Below are 19,794 nucleotides of genomic sequence, written 5' to 3'. Positions count from 1 at the left end.
GGCAGCTCTTGTCCTGGAGCTGCCGGGTACCGGGTGAGAGTTTGGAGAAGGGAGGCAGGAGGTGAGGCTGGAAGTTTAGCAAGGTCCCAGGAGTCAGCTGGAGGTGGGGCAGTGTACGGGTCTGCAAGTGGAGCTGCTGAGAGGCAGAAGGGATAAGCATTGCAGTTGGGGGACCAGAAAGCTCCGGAGCTTCAGAACCAGGCTTGTCTTGGGGTGGTGAGGAGCCCAGGATGAGACAGCCAGGTGTTAGCAGTGGGAGGAGGCCAGCTGTGGGCTCTTGGTTTCTGTGTTGACCCTGTCCTCTGCCCCCTCATGCCTTTTCTCATTCCCGGACTGGGGTCTCTGTGGCTCCAGGAACCCAATGCCTGGTGCAGAGAAGAGGTTGGAGCCTTGGTCCCCGACCTGAGCCACCACCCGCCTGTGCTTGCCTCCCAGATACCCCAGTGTGGCCTGTGAGATTCTGACCTCAGATGTGCCCCAGATCAATGACGCCCTGGGTGCTGACGAGTCCCTCCTGAACCGACTCTACGGTTTCCTGCAGAGTAGCGGCAGCCTCAATCCGCTGCTGGCCAGCTTCTTCAGCAAGGTCATGGGCATCCTCATCAACCGCAAGACAGACCAGGTGCCCTGGACCCCACCTGGGTCCCACCGTGGGGTGGGGTTGGTGGCTGGGTCAGGTCGCATGTGTGACACAGCCCGTGTACCTTCAGCTCGTGTCATTTTTGCGGAAGAAGGACGACTTTGTGGACCTGCTGCTGCAGCACATCGGCACCTCGGCCATCATGGACCTTCTGCTGCGCCTGCTCACCTGTGTGGAGCGGCCCCAGCTGAGGCAGGACGTTGTCAACGTGAGCAGGGCCAGCTCCTCTGGGGGTGGAGGGCTGGGCCCGGTGGACGGTGATGCAGCCCCTGCCTTCTCTCCCTCAGTGGCTCAACGAGGAGAAGATCGTCCAGCGGCTGATTGAGCAGATCCACCCGTCGAAGGATGAGAATGTGAGTGTTGCGGTGCCCCTGCAGCTTCCCCTTAGAGTCTGTTCCCCGTGGCATCTCCCTGCTTTTAAAAAAGGAATTGGGGCTGGATGTATTGGCTCATGCCTGTAATTCCAGCACTTTGGAAGGCCATAGTGGGAGGATTGCTTGAGCCCATGAGTTTGAGACCAGCTTGGACAACATAGTAACATCCTGTCTCTACAAAAATTTAGCTGAGTGTGGTGGTGCACACCTGTAGTCCCAGCTACTTGGGAAGCTCAGGTAGGAGAATTGCTTGAGCCGGGAGGTCAAGGATACAGTGAGTCATGATCACACCACTGCACTCCAGCCTGGGTGACAGAGTGAGACCCGGTCTCAGACAAAAAAATGAAAGGGTGAGAAAAGAGAGCAATGAGAACCAGGTATATCCATGCCCTTTGAGAAAAGGAAAGACACTTGGCTCAAGTGATTCTCCCACCTCAGCCTCTGAAAGTGCTGGAAAGATTTTTTGCATGAACCAGGAACTTGGCACATAATGGCTTGCAGGGAGGGTCCTCCTCATTGACTGTACCAGGCCTCGGCCCCGGCCCCGGCCCCACATGCTTCCCTTCCCACCCTGGCCTGTGCTGGCTGCTGGGCCTGGCAGCTTTTTCCCTGTCTCCCGCCTAATTGAAACTCTGTCATTCCAAGAGTCCGTCTAGTGGTCTTGCTTTCAAGGGCCCTCTCTCCCTCCCCTTTGGCTCTGGGAGCCCCACATCTGTGTGTTTCTCCAGCTTAGGTCTCCATCTCTGCCCTGGTGCCCAGCACAGGGCCAAGTGTAGAGTGGGTGTTTGTCAAGAGCCTCAGATCCTTGAGGCCACTAAGAGTAACAGGTCCCAGTGCTAGCTTCTGCCTCTGAGAGTGCACAGGCTTGCAGAGCAGAGACATGGCTCTGGGCTTACCCAGGCTGGGGCCTGTCCCCATGAGGGCCCTAAGACATAGCCCAAGGGCCACACAGCCAAGCCTTGGCAGCTGCCGGTTGGGTTAGACCCAGCTCTGCTTGTACTTCTCTCTTTTTTCTCTTTTGTAGCATCTTTACTGAGATATAAATTACACAGCATACGACTCACCCACTGAAGCTTACAATTCAGTGCTTTTAGTGTATTCACAGCGTTGTTTAACTATTATCATGTCAAATTTAGATTATTTTTCATCACTCCAGAAAACAAGTCCTGCCTGTAATCCCAACACTTTGGCAGGCTGAGGCTGGAGGATAACTTGAGCCCAGGAGTTTGAGGCCAACCATGGGCAACGTAGCAAGACATTGCTTCTACAAAAAAATTTAAAAATTAGCTGGTATTGGTGGTGCATACCTGTAGTCCTAGCTACTCAGGCTGAGGTGGAAGGATCTCTTGGGTCCAGGAGTTAAAGGCTGCAGTAAGCTATGATTGCACCACTGCACTCCAGCCTGGGGTGAGGTAGAAAGGCTGTATCTTTTTTTTTTTGAGGCAGGGTCTTGCTCTGTTGCCCAGGCTGGAGTGCAGTGGCGCAATCTTGGCTCACTGCAGCCTCAACCCCCTGGGCTCAAGCTATCCTCTCTGCCTCCTGAGTAGCTGGGACTACAGAAACGCACACCTACTCTTGGCTAATTTTTTTGTGTGTTTGTAGAGATGGAGTTTTGCCATGTTGCCCAGGCTGGTCTCAAACTCCTGGGCTCAAGTTATCCTCACACCTTGGCCTTCCAAAGTGTTGGGATTATAGGTATCTCCCATTGCACCCAGCCGAGACCATTTCTCCAGAAAAAAGAAAAAAAGATACCCTGCGTTTATTAGCAGCCCCTCCCAGTTTTCCTCTTTCCCCTCTCAGTGTCTGGCAACCACCAGACTACTCTGCTCTCTGAATTTGTTTTTGGACATTTTATATAAATGGGATCGTGCACTACATGATCTGTGTCTGGTTTCTTTCTCTAGCATGATGTTTTTGCAGCCCATTCATGTGGTTGCATATATCAGCTTCACTCCTTTTCCTAGCTGAGTGATATTCCCCTGTGTGGACAGACTAGGTTGGGCATATTCGCTACCCGGTTGCAGCCATCTGGGTCATTGTGGGTGGTGCTACCGGCCCCGTGTGTGGGTGTGCGGGGCTTGTGTGGATGTCTCCTGTTCTGGGAAGCCTTCCTGGGTTCCCATTCTCTCCGCCATCTTTCCTTTAGCAGTTGGTGCCTCCGTGCGCCCTCCTTTGTGATACGTGTCCCTGTGTCTGGGTGACCGATTTTCCCTGTCCGGGCTGGGGCTGGATGGTCAGCTCATGGAAGGGGCTCCTGGCATCAGGCTGCAGAGAGCCTGGTGCCTGACCAGGATGCCCACTTGTCTCTCCCCGTTCCCAGCAACATTCCAACGCATCTCAGTCCCTGTGTGACATCATCCGCCTGAGCCGGGAGCAGATGATCCAAGTCCAGGACAGCCCAGAGCCTGACCAGCTGCTGGCCACCCTGGAGAAGTGGGTGTGCGGGCGAGGCTAAGGCCGGGGGGAGCTGACTTGGGGAAGCCCTGGGCCCCTGGACTCTCAATCTGACCCCCACCATCACCCCCACCCCTGCCTCCACAGGGAGGAGACAATCGAGCAGCTCTTAAGCAATATGTTTGAGGGGGAGCAGAGCCAGTCCGTCATCGTCAGCGGGATCCAGGTGCTGCTGACCCTGCTCGAGCCCAAGAGGCCCAGGTGAGGGGTGTAGGCCACAGACCGTGCATGATGCCCTTCTGCAGGGGCTCTGTGACCCCTCAGGGGTGGATCTCAGTGTCACCAAGTGAAACCCCTGCCCATGGCGCCTCGCTCTGTGGTGGCTGCTTGTGCTCCCCATGGACAGCAGGGTGCCAAGAGAGGAGTCTTCCTGTCTGGTTTGGCAAGCAAGGGCGCCGAGGCTGAGGCTACTGCCACAACTTGTGCTGGGAGGTACCCCAGGCCACCCTGCCCCACCCTTACCACACAGGCCACTACCTTGTTGGGCTGTGCCTTCCCGACCCCACCCTGCACCTGTGCCTGTGCCCCATGGTGGACTGCCAGTGCTGTGGCCTGACCAGCTCCTCACCCAAGCCAGGCCTCGTCTGAAGGGCCTCAAAAGAGAGTAGTGCTAGGGGAACGTGGCTCTTCATTTTCCTCCAGATGCAGACTCGGTCCTGGTGCTTGCTCTTCTGTGGGCATGCAGGCCACCTAGGCTCACTCTGCCTTCAACCCCGCCTTGCTGCAGGTCTGAGTCCATGACCGTGAACAACTTCTTCAGCAGTGTGGATGGGCAGCTGGAGCTCCTGGCCCAGGGGGCCCTGGAAAGCTCTGTGTCCAGTGTGGGCGCCCTGCATGCCCTGCGCCCACGGCTCAGCTGCTTCCACCAGCTCCTACTGGAGCCTCCCAAGGTCAGGGGTGGGTGTTGTCCTCAGGGAGCCGAGGGAAGCAGGAAGGGCAGCCCTCGGGAACCAGGCCTCCCTGTACCTGCAGCTGGAACCGCTACAGATGACGTGGGGCACTCTGTCTCCGCCTCTGGGCAACACGCGGCTGCACGTGGTCAAGCTCCTGGCCAGCGCCCTGAGCGCCAATGATGCGGCCCTGACGCAGGAGCTCCTGGCACTGGACGTGCCCAACACCATGCTGGTGCGGGGACTGGACTGGGCTAGGGACTCAGGGGCTGGGGTTTGGGGTCTGGGGGCTTGGGGGCTAGGGCGGGTCCTTTCTGGTACCAACCCATGTCCTCCCATAGGACCTCTTCTTCCACTATGTCTTCAACAACTTCCTGCATGCCCAAGTGGAGGGATGTGTGAGCACCATGCTGAGCTTGGGGCCACCTCCCGACAGCAGCCCCGAGATGCCCACCCAAAACCCTGTTGTGAAACATGTGAGCTGGGGCTGCCTGATCCCCTCCTTCTGGGCCTGTCCCCTATGGGCACACCCTCCCCAGAGGCCTACCCCTCATTCCTTCCTCCTACAAGTGTTGTTGGGTAGGGTCAGGTGCCAGCGCCCAGACAGGGTGTGGGAGGCATGGCCAGGGAGAAATGGGTTGAAATATACAGGTGCAGGGAAGCAGTGGACCCACAACTTGAGCCAAAGAGTGAGGGGTGGGCGGGGGCAGGTCTGCCAGCAGCTGAGTGTGTGGGCATGTGTATGTGAGCATGTATGCATGTCTGTGAGTGTGCATGCATGAGTGTGTGTGAGCATGTATGCGTGAGTGTGTCCGTGTGTGTGCATGCATGAGTGTGTATGCACCACATGTTCTTTGTAGAAAGACTGGAGAGACTTGGGTGAATGGCGGAGTCCCAAGCCCCAGCTTCCATCCCTCTTTCCCACCCCTGTCTTTGGATGAGTTGGGGTCTGAGGAAGGGCCCCTTGCCACAGTGCAGAGCTCCTTACATGTGTACCGACCCCAGAGGCCATCCTCTCCTGCTCTCCCACAGCTGCTGCAGCAGTGCCGCCTGGTGGAGCGGATCCTGACCTCCTGGGAGGAGAACGACCGTGTACAGTGAGCACCTGCTGCCCTTCGTGTCTCCAGGGGCTGGGGCTGCCTGGGTTGGGGGCTGGGCCGGGCCTGGGCATCCCTGGTGTCTGGTCCTGGCTTCGATCCTGGCCTTCACTCTTGCCAGGTCTGCAGGGGGCCCTCGGAAAGGCTACATGGGCCACCTGACGAGAGTGGCCAACGCCCTGGTGCAGAACATGGAGAAGGGGCCCAATGTGGAGCAGCTGGGGCAGCTGCTGAAGGGTGAGGGTCCCCAGGCCAGCCTGAGGGGTACATGGGGGGCTCGAGGCCAGGGGGTGCTTCACATCTTCACCCCCTTACCTAAGCAGAGCTGCCCAGTGAGCAGCAGGAGCAGTGGGAAGCCTTCGTATCGGGACCCCTGGCGGAGACCAACAAGAAGAACATGGTGGACCTGGTGAGGCCCGGCTTCTCCTCCTGCACTCCTCCTGCTGTTCTCTCTCTTGGTCCATTCTTAGCCTCACCTCCACCATAGCTGCCTGCCCACCCTCGTCTGGGGGCTTGAGCACGCCCTGACGCCCCCTCCTCTCCCCAGGTGAACACCCACCACCTACACTCCTCCAGCGATGATGAGGATGACCGGCTCAAGGAGTTCAACTTCCCTGAGGAGGCTGTGCTCCAGCAGGTGGGCCTGGGGTGGTGTGGGATGTGCTGGGCTATGTTGGAGTGGGATCCTCCCTGCTCTCTCCAGCTCTGACCTCTGCACCCCCACAGGCCTTCATGGACTTCCAGATGCAGCGCATGACCTCCGCCTTCATTGACCACTTTGGCTTCAATGATGAGGAGTTTGGGGAGCAGGAAGAGAGTGTGAAGTGAGTGTCCTGTGCAGGGTCAGAGCTCTGTCCTGCCTCTGCAGCATCAGCGGGCGCACCTACATGCATCTGTCCCCCATGCCCACCTACTTGTCCTGCAGGGCCCAGCCTGCAGCTACAGCCCCTCCTGGGCACGTGCTGGCCGTGGCCTTTTGTGTTTGTCTGCAGCCTTGTGTGTCTGTCTCCTCTTCCATGAGTTTCGGCTCTGCAGTCTGTCCTCTCCAAGGGGCAGGCAGCACAAACATCTGTGCTGGGGTTGCAGAGCAGGTTGCTCCCACCTCTGGAGCTCAGCCTTAGGGGTCCCAGGCGAGAGGGGCTCAGGGTAGTGGGGGCCAGCAGGTCCTGGCACAGGGACTGTGAGGCAGAGCTGCGCCTCCATGGATGTCCTCTGGGTCAGGAGTCTGCCGAACACAGGGGTCCAGTTCTCTCCTCCACAGGACTCGGGGTGACAAAAGATATTTTTTCTAATTACCAGTTCTGCTTGTTTTGATTTGTGGCAATGACATCTTAACATCAATTACCTCTGGGTGTTGTGATCATGAACATTTCTGAGTTTCTTGTCGCAAGCATCTGTTGTCTAGAGTCAGAAAAAAGTGGCCAGGTGTGGTGGCTCATGCCTGTAATCTCAGCACTTTGGGAGGTCGAGGTGGGCAGATCACCTGAGGTCAGGAGTTCAAGACCAGCCTGGCCAACTTTGCAAAAAAACCCCATCTCTACTAAAAATACAAAAATTAGCCGGGCATGGAAGTGGGCACCTGTAGTCCCAGCTACTTGAGAGGCTAAGGCAGGACAATCACTTGAACCTGGAAGGTGGATGTTGCAGTGAACCAAGATTGCGCCACTGCACTCCAGCCTGGGCAGCAGCAAGATCCATCTCAAAGATTGGGTTGGGAGGTGGGAGTAGAGCAGGCTGGGTGGTCACCTTGTGGAAGGCGGGGCTCACCACAGAGATGGCAGACAGTGGCTGCTGTGCCTTTGTCACCAGCTACCCCTGACGGGCAGGGTATGGCTGTGGATTCCTGGGAGTAATGGCAGGCCAGCCTTCTATTCCAGAGATAGAGTTCCAGACCCTGCACTGTTGAGGCTGGGCATGGCTGGGGCCCTGAGGCCACTGAGGGAGATTCTCACTGAACAGGCCCGGGGGTGATGTCTCAGTGAAGGAGACAACTTGGGAAGAGTAAGTCTGTGGTGTCCTTAGGGGGAAGGAGAGGAATACTGCCATGGCACGGCAGGACGCAGAGACTTCCTGCAGTTGGACGGGGTGGGGAGCAGGGGCCACTGGCATGGGCGGCCATAGCGAGGCCAGGGACAGGGAGCATGGAGCCCCTGCCCCAGCCACTCTGGATGCCTCTTGGATATCATCCCATCGAGTGCCCATGACCACTCTTGGCTGCAGGGCTCCTGAGCTCATTTATAGCCAGGGAGACTGAGGCCCCAGGACATATCCAGTTAGTGTGTGGGAGCTGGATCACTGCCCAGGGCTGCCCTGGGGCGCCTGTACAGCACAGCATGAGGGGCACCACAATAGGGAATAGTCAGCTGTGCCTCACTTAGTTCACAGCTGGACATAGGTGCTGTCAGATGCAGACATGAGATGTCATGTTTGCTGCTTCCGTGTCCAGCACAGAGACTTGAAGAGCATTGGTCTTTGTGGGTCAGAGGCCTGTGCTGAGAGCCCTGGAGAAGATGCTCAGGTGAAAACTGGGTTGGGCACAGTGGCTTACATCTTAATCCCAGCACTTTGGGAGGCGAGGCATGAGAATCTCTTGAGCTTAGGAGTTTTGAGCCCAGCCTTGCCAACGTTGTGACACTGTCTCTGGTTTTTTAAATTAAAAAAAAAAAAAAAATTACTGTACCCCATCCTGGTAGGACAGTGAAGGGACTGACTGGTAGATGGCATTGGGATCGCCAGCTACCGTTTTGGGATGAAACTGTGTTAGCTCTTCCTCTACCAAGAACATTCCAGAAGGGTTAAAAACTCAAGCAAACAAAACTACACCCAGAAGGAGTTCTGGAATGGAAAGTGGATGACTGGTTTGATAATCTCAGGCTGAAGATGCTGCCCTGCAGAGCTCCTGTCGCAGGAGAAGACAGGTCAGCTGAGGCAGCCAGTGCTGCAGGGACATTGGAAGCCCTGCCCTTGACCCGCTGTGTGCCTAGCATGGTCTCTGCTCTGCTGTTTGTTAATGTCTAGGAAGGAGCTAAGGATACTTGCCTTGTAAGGTGGTTGTGAAAGTGAAGTGCGTGAGTAATGTGTGTCACGTACTTAGTGTCCTTTTTTTTTTTTTTTTTGAGATGGAGTTTTGCTCTTGTTACCCAGGCTGGAGTGCAATGGTGCGATCTCGGCTCACCGCAACCTCTGCCCCCTGGGTTCAGGCAATTCTCCTGCCCCAGCCTCCTGAGTCGCTGGGATTAAAGGCACGCGCCACCATGCCCAGCTAATTTTTTGTATTTTTAGTAGAGACGGGGTTTCACCATGTTGACCAGGATGGTCTCGATCTCTTGACCTCGTGATCCACCCGCCTCGGCCTCCCACAGTGCTGGGATTACAGGCTTGAGCCACCGCGCCCGGCTAGTGTCCTTTATTAACTGTCCTTTATCCATTGATTTTTGTGGCAGAATTTTTCATGAATTTGAGACAAATGATGTCTTGAAGTTTCTCTAACATGTGGGACAGAATGTGGACCCTTATCATTAGACCCTCATGTTGAGGGAGGCGGGGCCCTGGCAGGTGCAGTTTTAAGTTCTGATGGTGATTCTTTTGCCCATAATTTAGAATTTCAGCCACAGACTGGAGACATCTTGAGGTTAGGGGATGTGCTTTATTAGGCTGTAGCCTCATTCTGCTTGTACCTGGCTCGTGTACGTGTCAGCCTCCTACACATGCCCAAAGGATGGGGACAAGGGCATGGGTCTGAACTCTCTCTGGCACCTGTCCTTGGAAAAGGCTGAGGAGAGTCACTTAACATTTCCGAGCCCCATTTTCTCACCTCCAGAGCCAAGGAAACAATCTACCTCAGTGAGTGGTTTTAAGGATTTCAAATCATCATCTACGTGAGATGTTGATATTCATGTATACATTGTCCCTTAGGACCAGTCATTCAGGTTGTGGATGAATTTGCAGATACTGAATCTGCAAGTAATGAGGGTCAGCTCTGTTGGGTGAAGAGAGGAATGTGGCCTTGTCGTGTGCTGCCCTACCTCCAGGTATACTCTCACCACGCCTTGCCTTCTCTCATAGTGCGCCTTTTGACAAGACAGCCAACATCACCTTCTCCCTCAATGCCGATGATGAGAACGTGAGTACTGCCCTGTCCCCTGGTTGTGGGGGCTAGAGGGGCGTAGGGCTGCGGGCATTGTGGCCCGTCCTCCCACTTCTGTGCTCTGCAGCCCAACGCCAACCTGCTTGAGATATGCTACAAGGATCGCATCCAGCAGTTTGATGATGATGAAGAAGAAGAGGATGAGGAAGAGGGCCACGGCTCAGGGGAGTCTGATGGAGAAGATGGCGCATGGCAGGGCAGCCAGCTGGCCAGGGGTGCCCGTTTGGGCCAGCCACCAGGTGTCCGGTGAGTCCCCCTCCCGTTTCCCTTCTCCAACCTTCCACCACATGGCAGGGTCAAAGGGTCTCCCAGCACATTTGGACTGAGGCTGAAGTGAATGAAAAAAATGAGGAAGCTGCATTGGTGTGTGTGTTAGTTGGGGCACTTTCACTTTTGAGTGATAGAAATCTAATTCAGGGCCAGGCATGGTGGGCTCATGTAATCCCTGAGTGCCTGTAATCCCAGCACTTTGGGAGGCCAGGGCAGATGGACTCCTTGAGCTCAGGAGTTTGAGACCAGCCCTAGGCAACATAGGGAGATCCTGTCTCTACAAAAATAACAAAAATTAGACGGGCCTGGTGGCATGCACCTGTAGTCCTGGCTGTTCGGTAGGTTGAGGTGGGAGGATGGCTTGAGCCAGAAAGGCAGAGGTTGCAGCGAACCGAGATCATATCAATGCACTGTGGTGTGGGCAACAGAGCCAGACCTGTCTCAAAAAAAATGTTAGATGATGCATTAAGAAATAAACAAATTGGCTTGGCACAGTGACTGAAGCCTGTAATCCCAGCACTTTGGGAGGAGGTCAAGGTGGGTGGATTGCTTGAGCTCAGGAGTTTGGGACCTAGCCTGGGCAACATAGCAAAACACTGTCTCTACAAAAAAATTAAAAAATTACCTGGGTGTGGTGGTATGCACTTGTACAGTCCCAGCTACCTGGGAGGCTGAGGTGGAAGATTGCTTTAGCCTTGGGGGCAGAGGTTACAGTGAGTTGAGATCACACCACTGCACTCCAGCCTGGGTGAAAGAGTGAGACCCTGTAAAAAAAAAAAATCAACAAATTAAAAAAGAAATCTAGTTCAAATGAGTTAAGTTATAAAAAAGAAAGGGATAATCTCTGTGGCCGAAAAAATAGGCAGGTCCTTGAGGTATGGCTTGGTCTGTGTGCATCTCTCTCTCCCTGCCTACCCCTCTCCTTCCTTCATCCCTCAGCTTTACTTCCTCTTTCCTTTAATTCCAGTAAAATGAGGGATGATGATATCCCTCTCCAGTATAAGACTGTGATCAGCTTTTAGTATAAATGTTACATTGTTTTTTTTCTCTAGTACTGGCCGGGCCCCAGAATCGCTGGGTTAGTGCCATTTAGATTTGCCAGCATGAACACTAAGTCACCATTTGCAACTCTGAGCTTTTGCCTCATGACTTTCTGGTCTGGAAATTAGGCTGTTTTAACTTTTTATTGACATGTAACATGCATATAGACAAGTGTACAGATCCTAAGTGTGTGGCCTATGGACATCCTTCCTCGGAGCCCAGACCCAGGAGCAGGACCTTCCCAGTACCTACGTCCCCCCTGCTAGCCAGTATCCTCCCTCCTGACGGTAAAGTCCTTGCTTCTAACCTGATAGATGAGTTTTGTCTGTTTTCACTTAATATAGCATACAGCATCTCCTTTTGTGTCTAACCTCTCTTGCTCATCACTCCACTTGTGAGCTCCTTCCCTATTGGTTGGTGTGTTTGGGTGCTTCTCATTCTCGTGCAGTGGGGCGGCTGTGCCATGTGTGATGAGCCTCAGTTGAATTGCTTGTTCTGCAGTTGACAGGCCTTCGGGCAGGCTCCTGTTGCTCGCTGCTGGGAGTGCAGCTGCTACCAATACCCTTGCACGTGTTGTTGGTGCACAAGTGTGTCATTGCCAAATCCAGCATATTGACTTAGCCCTTTGTTTTCATCTAAGAGTTTTGTATCATTCGTTTTATGGTTATTTGTTCATTTTGAGCTAAATTTTGCATTTGGTGTGAGGTGGGGGTCCAGCTTCACCCCTTTACGTGTAGATGACCAGTTTTCCCTGCACCAGTTGTTGAAGACCCTGTCCTTTCTCCACTGAATCATCTTGGCACCTGTGTAAAAAAGAAATCATTTGACCAAATTCATGAGAGTTTGTTTCTTCCCTCTGTGTTCTGGTCCATCAGTCTCTGTGTTTGTCTTTATCCAGTACCACACTGGTCTGGTTGCTGTTGCTTTACAGTAAGTTTTGAAAATTGAAGTTTTGCTAGGCGTGGTGGCTCATGCCTGTAGTCCCAGCACTTTGGGAGGCCAGGGCGGGTGGATCACCTGAGGTCAGGAGTTCGAGACCAGCCTGACCAACATGTCGAAACCCCGTCTCTACTAAAAATACAAAAATTAGCTGGGTATGTTGTTGGGCACCTGTAATGCCAGCTACTTGGGAGGCTGACGCAGGAGAATTGCTTGAACCTGGGAGGAAGAGGTTGCAGTGAGCTGAGATCGTGCCATTGCACACCATCCTGAGCAGCAAGAACAAAATTTTGTCTCTAAATAAACTAAATGGGAGGTTTGAGCTTTCCAACCATGTTCTTGTTTTTCAAGATTGTTTTGAATATTTGGGATTTCTTGAGATTCCATGTGAATTTTAGGATCAGCTTGTCAACTTCATCCAAGAAGCCAGCTAAGGTTCTTAAAGGGATTGTGTTTTCTAATCTGTGAACATGGGATATCTTTCTATTTAGGTCTTAAAATTTGTTTCAGCAATGTTTTGTAGATTTTAGAGCATGAAGTTTGTATTTTTTTGTTAAATTTATTAAGTGTTTTCTTTTTTCTGATACTGTTGTAAGTGGAATTTTCTAGAAATTGTTTCAGGTTGTTACAAGTGTATGAAAATACAAGAGATTTTTGTATGTTAATCTTGTATTCTGCAACCTTGCTGAACTGATTTATGAATTCTAATAGTTTTAGTAGAATCTTTAGGATTTTTTATGTACGGAATCATGTCATATGAATAGAGATCATTTTTCTTCCTTTCAGATATGGATGCTTTTAATTTCCTTTTCTTGCCTGGTTGCTCTGGCTAGCCCTCAGTACAGTGTTGAACAGAAGTGGCAAGAGCCGGGATTTCCAGCTCTCTGCTGGAATCCCCTCCCACATAGTGGGGGCTAAAAAAAAAAAAAAAAGTGGCAAGAGAAGACATCTTTGTTTTGTTTCTGGTCTTAGGGGGAACCATTTGGCCTTTCGCCATGGAAGTGTGCTGTTAGTTGTGGGGTTTTGTATACCCCTTAGGTTGAGGGGCTTCCCTTATATTCCTTGGTTGTTGAATATTTTAGTTTACTTTTAACCATATACAGATATATTACTTTCCAGTTAGAGTAGTCAGTTAAGTAGTCAATATTTTTAGACAAAATACATAGTTCTACACTGCATCTTTGGGTCAACGATGGACCAGTGGTCCCATAAGATTATAATACAGTTTTTTTGCTGTATCTTTTCCTGTGTTTAGATACATATAGTTACTTATAGTATTCAGTACTGTAACATGCTGTACAGGTCTGGAGCCGAGCAGCAGTAGGCTGTACCATAGAGCCGGGGTGTGTAGTAGGCGCTACCATCTAGGTGTGTCTAAGTGCAGTCTAGAATGTTCACACAATGGTGAGATCACCTAATGATGCATTTTTCAGAATGTACCCTCATTGTTAAAGCCTAATTTTAATGTTACTTTGCTTACCCCTTCCCCAGTTGATCAACACATAGATTGCCTGGGTTTTCTTCATGGTCACAAGGTGTGTGTTAGTCAACATTCAGCCAGTATTTTTGGAGGAGCTATGAGTGCCTGGTGGTGCTCTCAGGGCTAGGGATAGCAAAAGTCAGCCATCTCTACCTTCCTGGAGTTTCTATTTGGAGGGAGAGAGTAGTGTGAAGCCTTCTGTCCAGAGGGTGGGTCTGCTGGTGGGAAGGCCTGTCACTCTGGTGACAGTGGGAGGTGATGGCTAGGAGGTGACGTGAGAGCAGCTGAGCGGATCTGTCTGCTCAGCCCACTTCCCCAGGGCCTACCCTGCGTGGATGATTTGGGGACGAATCTCTCCTTACAGCTGCATTCAGTCCCTGCGCACTCGTGTTCTCGCTGTTGGCTCAGAACTCCCTCTCCCAGCCTCTCCTGGTGTCGTCACGCCCGAGGCTCCCTGCTGGTCACTCCAGCCCACTCTCCTTGGGCTGATCCTGGGCTGCAGGGAACCAGATGGTTGTTGGCTGGTCTGTCCCACACAGCTAACTGACGAGGTGGTTTCTGGGGCAGGAGTGGAGGCAGCACAGACAGTGAGGACGAAGAGGAGGAGGAGGAGGAGGAGGAAGACGAGGAGGGCATTGGCTGTGCAGCCCGTGGAGGGGCCACCCCGCTGTCCTACCCCAGCCCCGGTCCTCAGCCTCCAGGTAAATGAACAGGCGGTGTGGTCAGGTGTCCACAGGGTGTCAGCCTGCTGCCAAGCTCACCCTCTCTTCTGCCCCCCTACCTCTACCCCAGGCCCCGGCTGGACGGCCACCTTTGACCCAGTGCCTATGGATGCCCTGACCAGCCCCCGAGTCTCCGGGGAGGAAGAGCTGCACACTGGGCCTCCAGCCCCACAGGGACCCCTCATTGTGCCCCAGGGCTTCCCCACCCAGAGCCTGGCCAGCCCTCCAGCTCATGATGCCCTGCAGCTCAGGTGAGAACCAGATGGGACGGGCTGGATGGTGCTGGTATCAGGAGGCCAGGAGGTGGTCATGGCATCCTAGTGCTCTTGTAGGCCTGAGCGCTGACCCTAGCTGCCCCCTTGGGCTGCCTCTCTCGCCTGCCAGGTCTCAGGACCCCACAAACCCCTCAGCACCTCAGGAAGCCATGGACGGCAGCAAAGTCGTGGAGCCTTCAGGTAAGCCCCTTTTTGCCCTGCCCTCCTGTGGCCCTGGGCAGAGAGAGCAGCCTGGTCAGCTCTGAGCTTGCTGGGAGGCTGCGGCTGAGAACTCTCATCCCCCACAGCCCCCTGCCAGGCCTTGGTCAGCGTCGGGGACCTCCAGGCTACCTTCCACGGGATCCGTTCTGCCCCCAACTCCTCGGACAGGTGAGCAATGAGGTGGGGCTTGCTATGGGGAGGGGCTGCTATCAGAAGTCTTTTCTCCTCCTCAGTGAGGTGGGCTTGGGTTTGTCTTGTCCCTGAGCTGTTCCAGGTCATCCTTGCAGGACCCCAGGCCCAGCCTCACGTCGTGCCCCAGCCCCCTGCGCTCTGCAGGCTGGTTCTTCTCTTAGTAGCCTGGGATGCTTAGGGCCCCCAGGGTTGGGAAAGGCTCCCTGGAGGGTGTGAAGGATTGGGAAGGTGAGAGCATGCAGGAGGCCCCTTGGGGCTGTCTCAGCCGGCCTTGACCACCTCTTCCACAGGGACAGGAACATGAAGGGAGGTGCTTGTCCTCTTGCCCAGGGCTGTGCAGTCCCTCCACACTGAGCCAGCTGCTTCCTCGGGAGGCCCCTTATGGTGGGGCAGGTGGCAGACACCCAGTGAGCCAACTGAAATTGGCACGGGTGTGAGGGTGTCGGCAGGTGACGCTGACAGCCTCACCTGCTTCTCACCCACAGTGCAACCAGAGACCCCTCTACCTCTGTCCCAGCCTCCGGGGCCCACCAGCCCACAAAGACCACAGATGGGGAGAAGAGCCCAGAGCCCTTGGGGCTTCCCGAAAGCCAGAGGTGAGTACCAGGGCAGCGGGGCGGGGCGGGGCAGGGCAAGGCTGGCGGGCAGGAAGTGACCCCTGCACATCTCCTCCCTCCCATGACAGTGCCCAGGCCCTCACGCCTCCTCCAGTGCCCAATGGCTCTGCCCCGGAAGGGCCTGCATCACCGGGCTCCCAGTGAGTGTGGCTGCAGCCTGGGGCTGGGCAGGTGGGGCTGGGCCTGCTGGACCCTCACACGACATCTCTCTCTGTTTGCAGATAGCTGCCTGGTGTGGCAGCAGCTGCCAAATCTTCCGTCCTCCCGTGGATCTCCCAGGGTGGGGGCAGGGCGGGTCCCATGATGGCCCCCATTGCCCTCATCACCCTGACCCCCCCCACATTCTCTCCTTTGGACCCCCAGGAGGCCGGTGCCAGGGAGACAGGCCCAACCCACCCCCATTTGCACTGAGAAGAGAAGTTTTGGAGCATTGCCTCCTAGAATAAAGTTAAAGAGAGTCAAATAGAGAGAATGGAGAGAGAGAAATGTCTATTATATATTATATATAGAGAGAGGGAGGAGAGCGAGAGAAGGTGAGAACACCAAGCTGGGCTGGCGGCTCCCAAAGCACAGCTTCCTGTCCTGTCCCAGCAGGGGCTGGTGGTAGGGGTCCAAGGTTGCCGCCCATGTGCCCAGCCGTCCTATGCTCAGGCACAGATGGCCATGCCCACACCCGGCCTTTCAGCTCAGGTCCACCATGGGGGACGGCCCAGCGAGGGTGGGGGTGCCAGAGGGTCCCGAGTGGGGGCCGTGCCTTTGCCCAGACCCTGCACTTTCAACCAGGCCAGTCTGGCTCTGGGGAGCAGGGGCCTCCCCGGCAACACCCCCAGAGAACCTGAGGGTCTGGAGTCCCAGCCCTGTTGCCAAGTGGCCTTGTCCAAGCTCCTTCCTCCCAGGCTGGTGTGAGTGTGTGTGCGTTCGTGCCGAGCTTCTATTTCATATTGCAAATATAAATAAAGGAAGACAGTTTACGATTCTGCTGGTCAGACCGTACATTCTGGGATGCGGGGTGGACAGGCTGTGTTATCCCGGTACCCCAGCGGCTAGTATTCCTAACTCAGTCTGCCCCCACACCGTGTCCTGCCAGAGGGAGCCCTGTGGCTGCAGAGGCCACAGGCTGGGCCAGGCACTGGCTGTGATGGCTCCTGCCAAGCCTACCCCACTTGTGGGCAGGGCCGTGGGCGGAGGATAGAAGCCGCCATCGGGGGCTCAAATCCCTGCTCCTACCCCCCTTTGGTAACCAAGCCCAGCATTGAGGCTGGGCACTGGCGCCCAGTAGGTCTGAGTCTTTGAGGCAGAAGGTGAAAGTGTAGGCCGGTGCACAGCGATTGGCACGGGAGCGGTGCCAGGAGGGCTCTGTCTCAGCTACACTGGACCATGTGGGCTGGGTCATGAGGACAGCGTCCTCACTTGGGTGGCAGCTGATTTGGAGGTCACCTAGGGCTGTCTCAGCTACCAGGAGAGGGTGCTTATTCCCTGCATTCTTGGGGCCCCTTCCTTGTGGTCCACTGAGGAAGTGTTTGTGGTGGAGCCCCTGAGGGCCTGGTGGGGTTGAGCAGAATGAGGGAAGGTTTCATGGAGCAGGGAAGGGTCCGCTAGGCCAGCAAGTGAAGGAGGGACTCGCCTTCCCATCCGCCCAGGGGTGTTCCTACCAGCCAGCCCCCTCCCCCGCTTCCCCATGAAGGGGTGGCTGTCGGAATTCTGCACTCCATCTCTTGTGATGGTCTGGGCCCAGGACAATGGGATGGGTGTTTGGGGACCTCACCCCCCAGCAGACAGGAGGAGGAAGCCATGTCCCAGCAGGCTAGGATAAGGGACCCCCTATGCCAACAGTGCCTTATCAACAGGTGCCAGGCAAGGCCATCCCCGGGGTGAGGGCGACATCTCCCCGGGCCCTGTTATCAGTTGCAGAGTCCACAGGACGCTCACTGGGTTAACGTGTAACCATGAGCCCTCCCTTCCACCCCCTGGAGCCACCCGCTTTCAGATTAGGTCACCCTGAGGGTATCAGGCCAGCATGGATGCTGGCAAAGTGGGGCCGACCCTGAAGACTCACTGCTCAGCCCAGGTGAGAGCCTTTGAAGCCATGCCTGGGGCTGGGGGATAGGGCCCCAGAACCCCAGCAGCTAGGGGCTCTGGGAGGTGCTGCCCTTGAATTGGCTGGGGTCCTGGGAAGCTGGGTTCTGGCAGCCTGGTCCCTGAACGGGGGCTAGGCTGGGTTTCAGCTCAGCAGCTCCCTGCTTCCCAAAGTGCCTAGATGTCTGCAGGTGGCTGATTCCCTTCATCCTTTCCTGCTGCGTGTACTTCTGCCTCTGGATTCCTGAGGACCAGCCGTCCTGGGTCGCTGCGCTGGTCAAGTGCCTGCCCATCTTCTGCCTGGCTGGGTTCCTGTGGGTTGTGTCCCCAGGCAGGGGCTACACCCGGCTCCTCCAGGGAGCCCTCCTGTGCTCGGCTGTGGGGGACGCCTGCCTCGTCTGGCCTGAAGCCTTCCTCCATGGTGAGTGGAAGCTGCCATGACGCCTTTCAGATGCCCATGTCGGGGAGGCCCAGCATTTGGATGGGAGCCTGGAGTGCAGAGGGCTCTGGTGGGCACTTTGGTGGGAGTTCCGGTGGTCAGAGGCATTGGGGGCGCAGCTGTGGCTCACGTTCCAGTGAGGGCTGGTGGGCAGGTGGTATTAAGGCAGTAGCTGAGGGTGGCGTGGAGGACAGTGAGGACCCTGGGCTGGAGGTGCTGCAGTTTGAAGCAGGGTTGCTGAGGAAGGCTTCACTGAGGAAGTCACATTTGGGCAGACCTGAAGAAGGTGCCATGTGTCTTTGTGAGGGCCAAGGGCAAGTGCAGAGGCTCCAGGGCAGGGGGCATGCTAGGTGCTTGTGGCCAAACAGGCCAGGGTGGCTGGTGGGCCGGAGGGCATGGGGCCTTCTGGCAATTCAGAGCAAAGCAAGTACACGACACTGCATTTACGGAGGCCTGCAAGGAGGCTCAGCCAGGGTGGAGCTGGTGCTTTGGGCTGATCCTTCCCCCTAGGTCCTGAGGGGTGACCTTGGGGCGATACCAGAATGAGCCTTCCTCACCGACACCCCACCCCTCTCCCCAGGTATGACTGCCTTCGCTACAGCCCACCTCCTCTACCTCTGGGCCTTTGGGCTCTCTCCCCTGCAGCCGGGCCTGCTGCTGCTCATCTTCCTGGCCTCTGGCCCCTACCTCATCCTCGTGCTGCTGCACCTCGAGCCGGATATGGTCCTGCCCGTGGCAGCCTACGGGTTGATCCTGATGGCCATGCTGTGGCGTGGCCTGGCCTGGGGCGGGAGTGCCGGCTGGGGCGCGCTGCTCTTCACACTCTCTGATGGTGTGCTGGCCTGGGACGCCTTTGCCCATCCCGTGCCTCACGCCCACTTGGTGACTATGACCACCTACTACACTGCCCAGCTCCTCATCACACTGTCGGCCCTCAGGAGCCTGGGGCCCAAGACAGACTGACTAGGCAGCTTGAAGGGCTGGCTTTCAGGCCCTCTCCTCCCGCAAGGACTCTGTCCTCCCAGACCAAACCAGCCTGAGAAACATCCTCCGCGGCGAAGCTTCCTCACGCCTGTCTGCAGGTGCAGGCCCCGCCGCCGCTGCTCCCAGCTGAAGACGTTTAAGGACCATTCACGGAGTTCCGAGTCCACTGCTGGTTTCCAGCTGCCTTCCCCTAGTTCTGACTCCAGATCCCTGGCTCCTCAGCCAGGCCCACATGCGGCCCTCCCAGCCACCAGCCCGCCTCCAAGTTCGTTGTGGGCCCCACGGTCCGCCAGCCCCTCCCTGCTGCTCTGAGTCGTTTTCGTTGTTTAGTAGAGGGCATGGTAGTGTAGATGCTGCTGTTACTGTGGGAGAGGCATGCGGACAATGATCGTGGTGATGAACCATCTTGGCTCATGGCAGCGGATGTCTCTTGGTCACTCCCCATGAACCAGGCCTGGTGCCCAGTGGGACCCTCCCTGGCTCTCTGGTGGGGGGCATTCGAGGGGATAAAGGTGAGGATTGTGCAGAACCGAGCCAAGAGGACTGTTGAGCCTCTGCGTTTGTTTCCTGGGGCTGCCATCACAAATTACCCCAAACCAGATGCCTTGAAATGACGAATGGGCTCTACTGCAGTTCTGGAGACCCAAAGTCCAAGATCAGGGTGTTTTCCGGCCCTTGCTCCCTCCTGAGGCTCTGGGGAAGAATCCGTCCTTGCCCTCTCAGCTTCCGGAAGCTCCCAGGAATCGCTGGCTTCTCTCGGCCTGTGGCGGCTGTGTGTCTCCCGTCTTCATATGACTGTCTTTACCTGGCAGCCTCCTCTGTGTCTGCGTCCTTCTAGGGACATGGGGCACTGGATTTAGGGCCCACCCCAAACCCAGGTGATTCCATCTTGAGATACTTAACTATGTCTGCAGAGACCCTGTTTCTAAGTACTGTCACCTGTATAGGCACCTAGG

General features: G+C 55.5%; 2 protein-coding genes across 3 annotated transcripts in view; both read left to right on the top strand.

Moving 5' to 3' along the window:
• Nucleotides 1-16,314, top strand: part of PPP6R1 (protein phosphatase 6 regulatory subunit 1) — a 30,310-nt gene extending 13,996 nt beyond the window's left edge. Inside the window, exons 3-24 of one of the 2 annotated variants that reach the window (XM_017546544.2) lie at nt 436-622; nt 711-848; nt 928-993; nt 3,335-3,447; nt 3,556-3,669; nt 4,196-4,358; nt 4,441-4,593; nt 4,700-4,834; nt 5,391-5,455; nt 5,577-5,692; nt 5,779-5,864; nt 6,003-6,092; nt 6,182-6,279; nt 9,521-9,578; nt 9,670-9,848; nt 13,900-14,033; nt 14,125-14,305; nt 14,439-14,509; nt 14,617-14,698; nt 15,208-15,318; nt 15,408-15,479; nt 15,561-16,314. In XM_017546544.2, the coding sequence (XP_017402033.1) occupies nt 436-622; nt 711-848; nt 928-993; nt 3,335-3,447; nt 3,556-3,669; nt 4,196-4,358; nt 4,441-4,593; nt 4,700-4,834; nt 5,391-5,455; nt 5,577-5,692; nt 5,779-5,864; nt 6,003-6,092; nt 6,182-6,279; nt 9,521-9,578; nt 9,670-9,848; nt 13,900-14,033; nt 14,125-14,305; nt 14,439-14,509; nt 14,617-14,698; nt 15,208-15,318; nt 15,408-15,479; nt 15,561-15,564 (2,416 nt within the window). In that variant the 3' untranslated portion in view covers nt 15,565-16,314. The remainder of the gene's footprint in view (nt 1-435; nt 623-710; nt 849-927; nt 994-3,334; nt 3,448-3,555; nt 3,670-4,195; nt 4,359-4,440; nt 4,594-4,699; nt 4,835-5,390; nt 5,456-5,576; nt 5,693-5,778; nt 5,865-6,002; nt 6,093-6,181; nt 6,280-9,520; nt 9,579-9,669; nt 9,849-13,899; nt 14,034-14,124; nt 14,306-14,438; nt 14,510-14,616; nt 14,699-15,207; nt 15,319-15,407; nt 15,480-15,560) is intronic. The other variant, XM_037744991.1, reaches the window with a different exon arrangement.
• Nucleotides 16,315-16,683: 369 nt separating this feature from the next.
• On the top strand, nt 16,684-19,378 carry TMEM86B (transmembrane protein 86B). The gene is made up of 3 exons (XM_017546545.2): nt 16,684-17,407; nt 17,590-17,836; nt 18,435-19,378. The coding sequence occupies exons 1-3, from the start codon at nt 17,357-17,359 to the stop codon at nt 18,815-18,817; spliced, it is 681 nt and encodes a 226-aa protein (XP_017402034.1). The 5' UTR covers nt 16,684-17,356; the 3' UTR covers nt 18,818-19,378.
• The last annotated feature ends 416 nt before the right edge of the window (nt 19,379-19,794 follow it).

This window comes from Cebus imitator, unplaced genomic scaffold (assembly GCF_001604975.1).
Source record: "Cebus imitator isolate Cc_AM_T3 unplaced genomic scaffold, Cebus_imitator-1.0 Scaffold190, whole genome shotgun sequence".
Classification (NCBI taxonomy): Eukaryota; Metazoa; Chordata; class Mammalia; order Primates; family Cebidae; genus Cebus; species Cebus imitator.
Note: the sequence above shows the minus strand (reverse complement) of the source record. Positions and strands in the feature narration are given on the sequence as shown.

Excerpts from the sequence above, each read along its gene's own strand:
- TMEM86B (XM_017546545.2), top strand. The coding sequence starts at position 17,357 with ATGGATGCTGGCAAAGTGGGGCCGACCCTGAAGACTCACTGCTCAGCC. Across the intron at positions 17,408-17,589 it reads AGACTCACTGCTCAGCCCAG|TGCCTAGATGTCTGCAGGTG; the intron begins GTGAGAGCCTTT and ends TGCTTCCCAAAG. Across the intron at positions 17,837-18,434 it reads GCCTGAAGCCTTCCTCCATG|GTATGACTGCCTTCGCTACA; the intron begins GTGAGTGGAAGC and ends CCCTCTCCCCAG.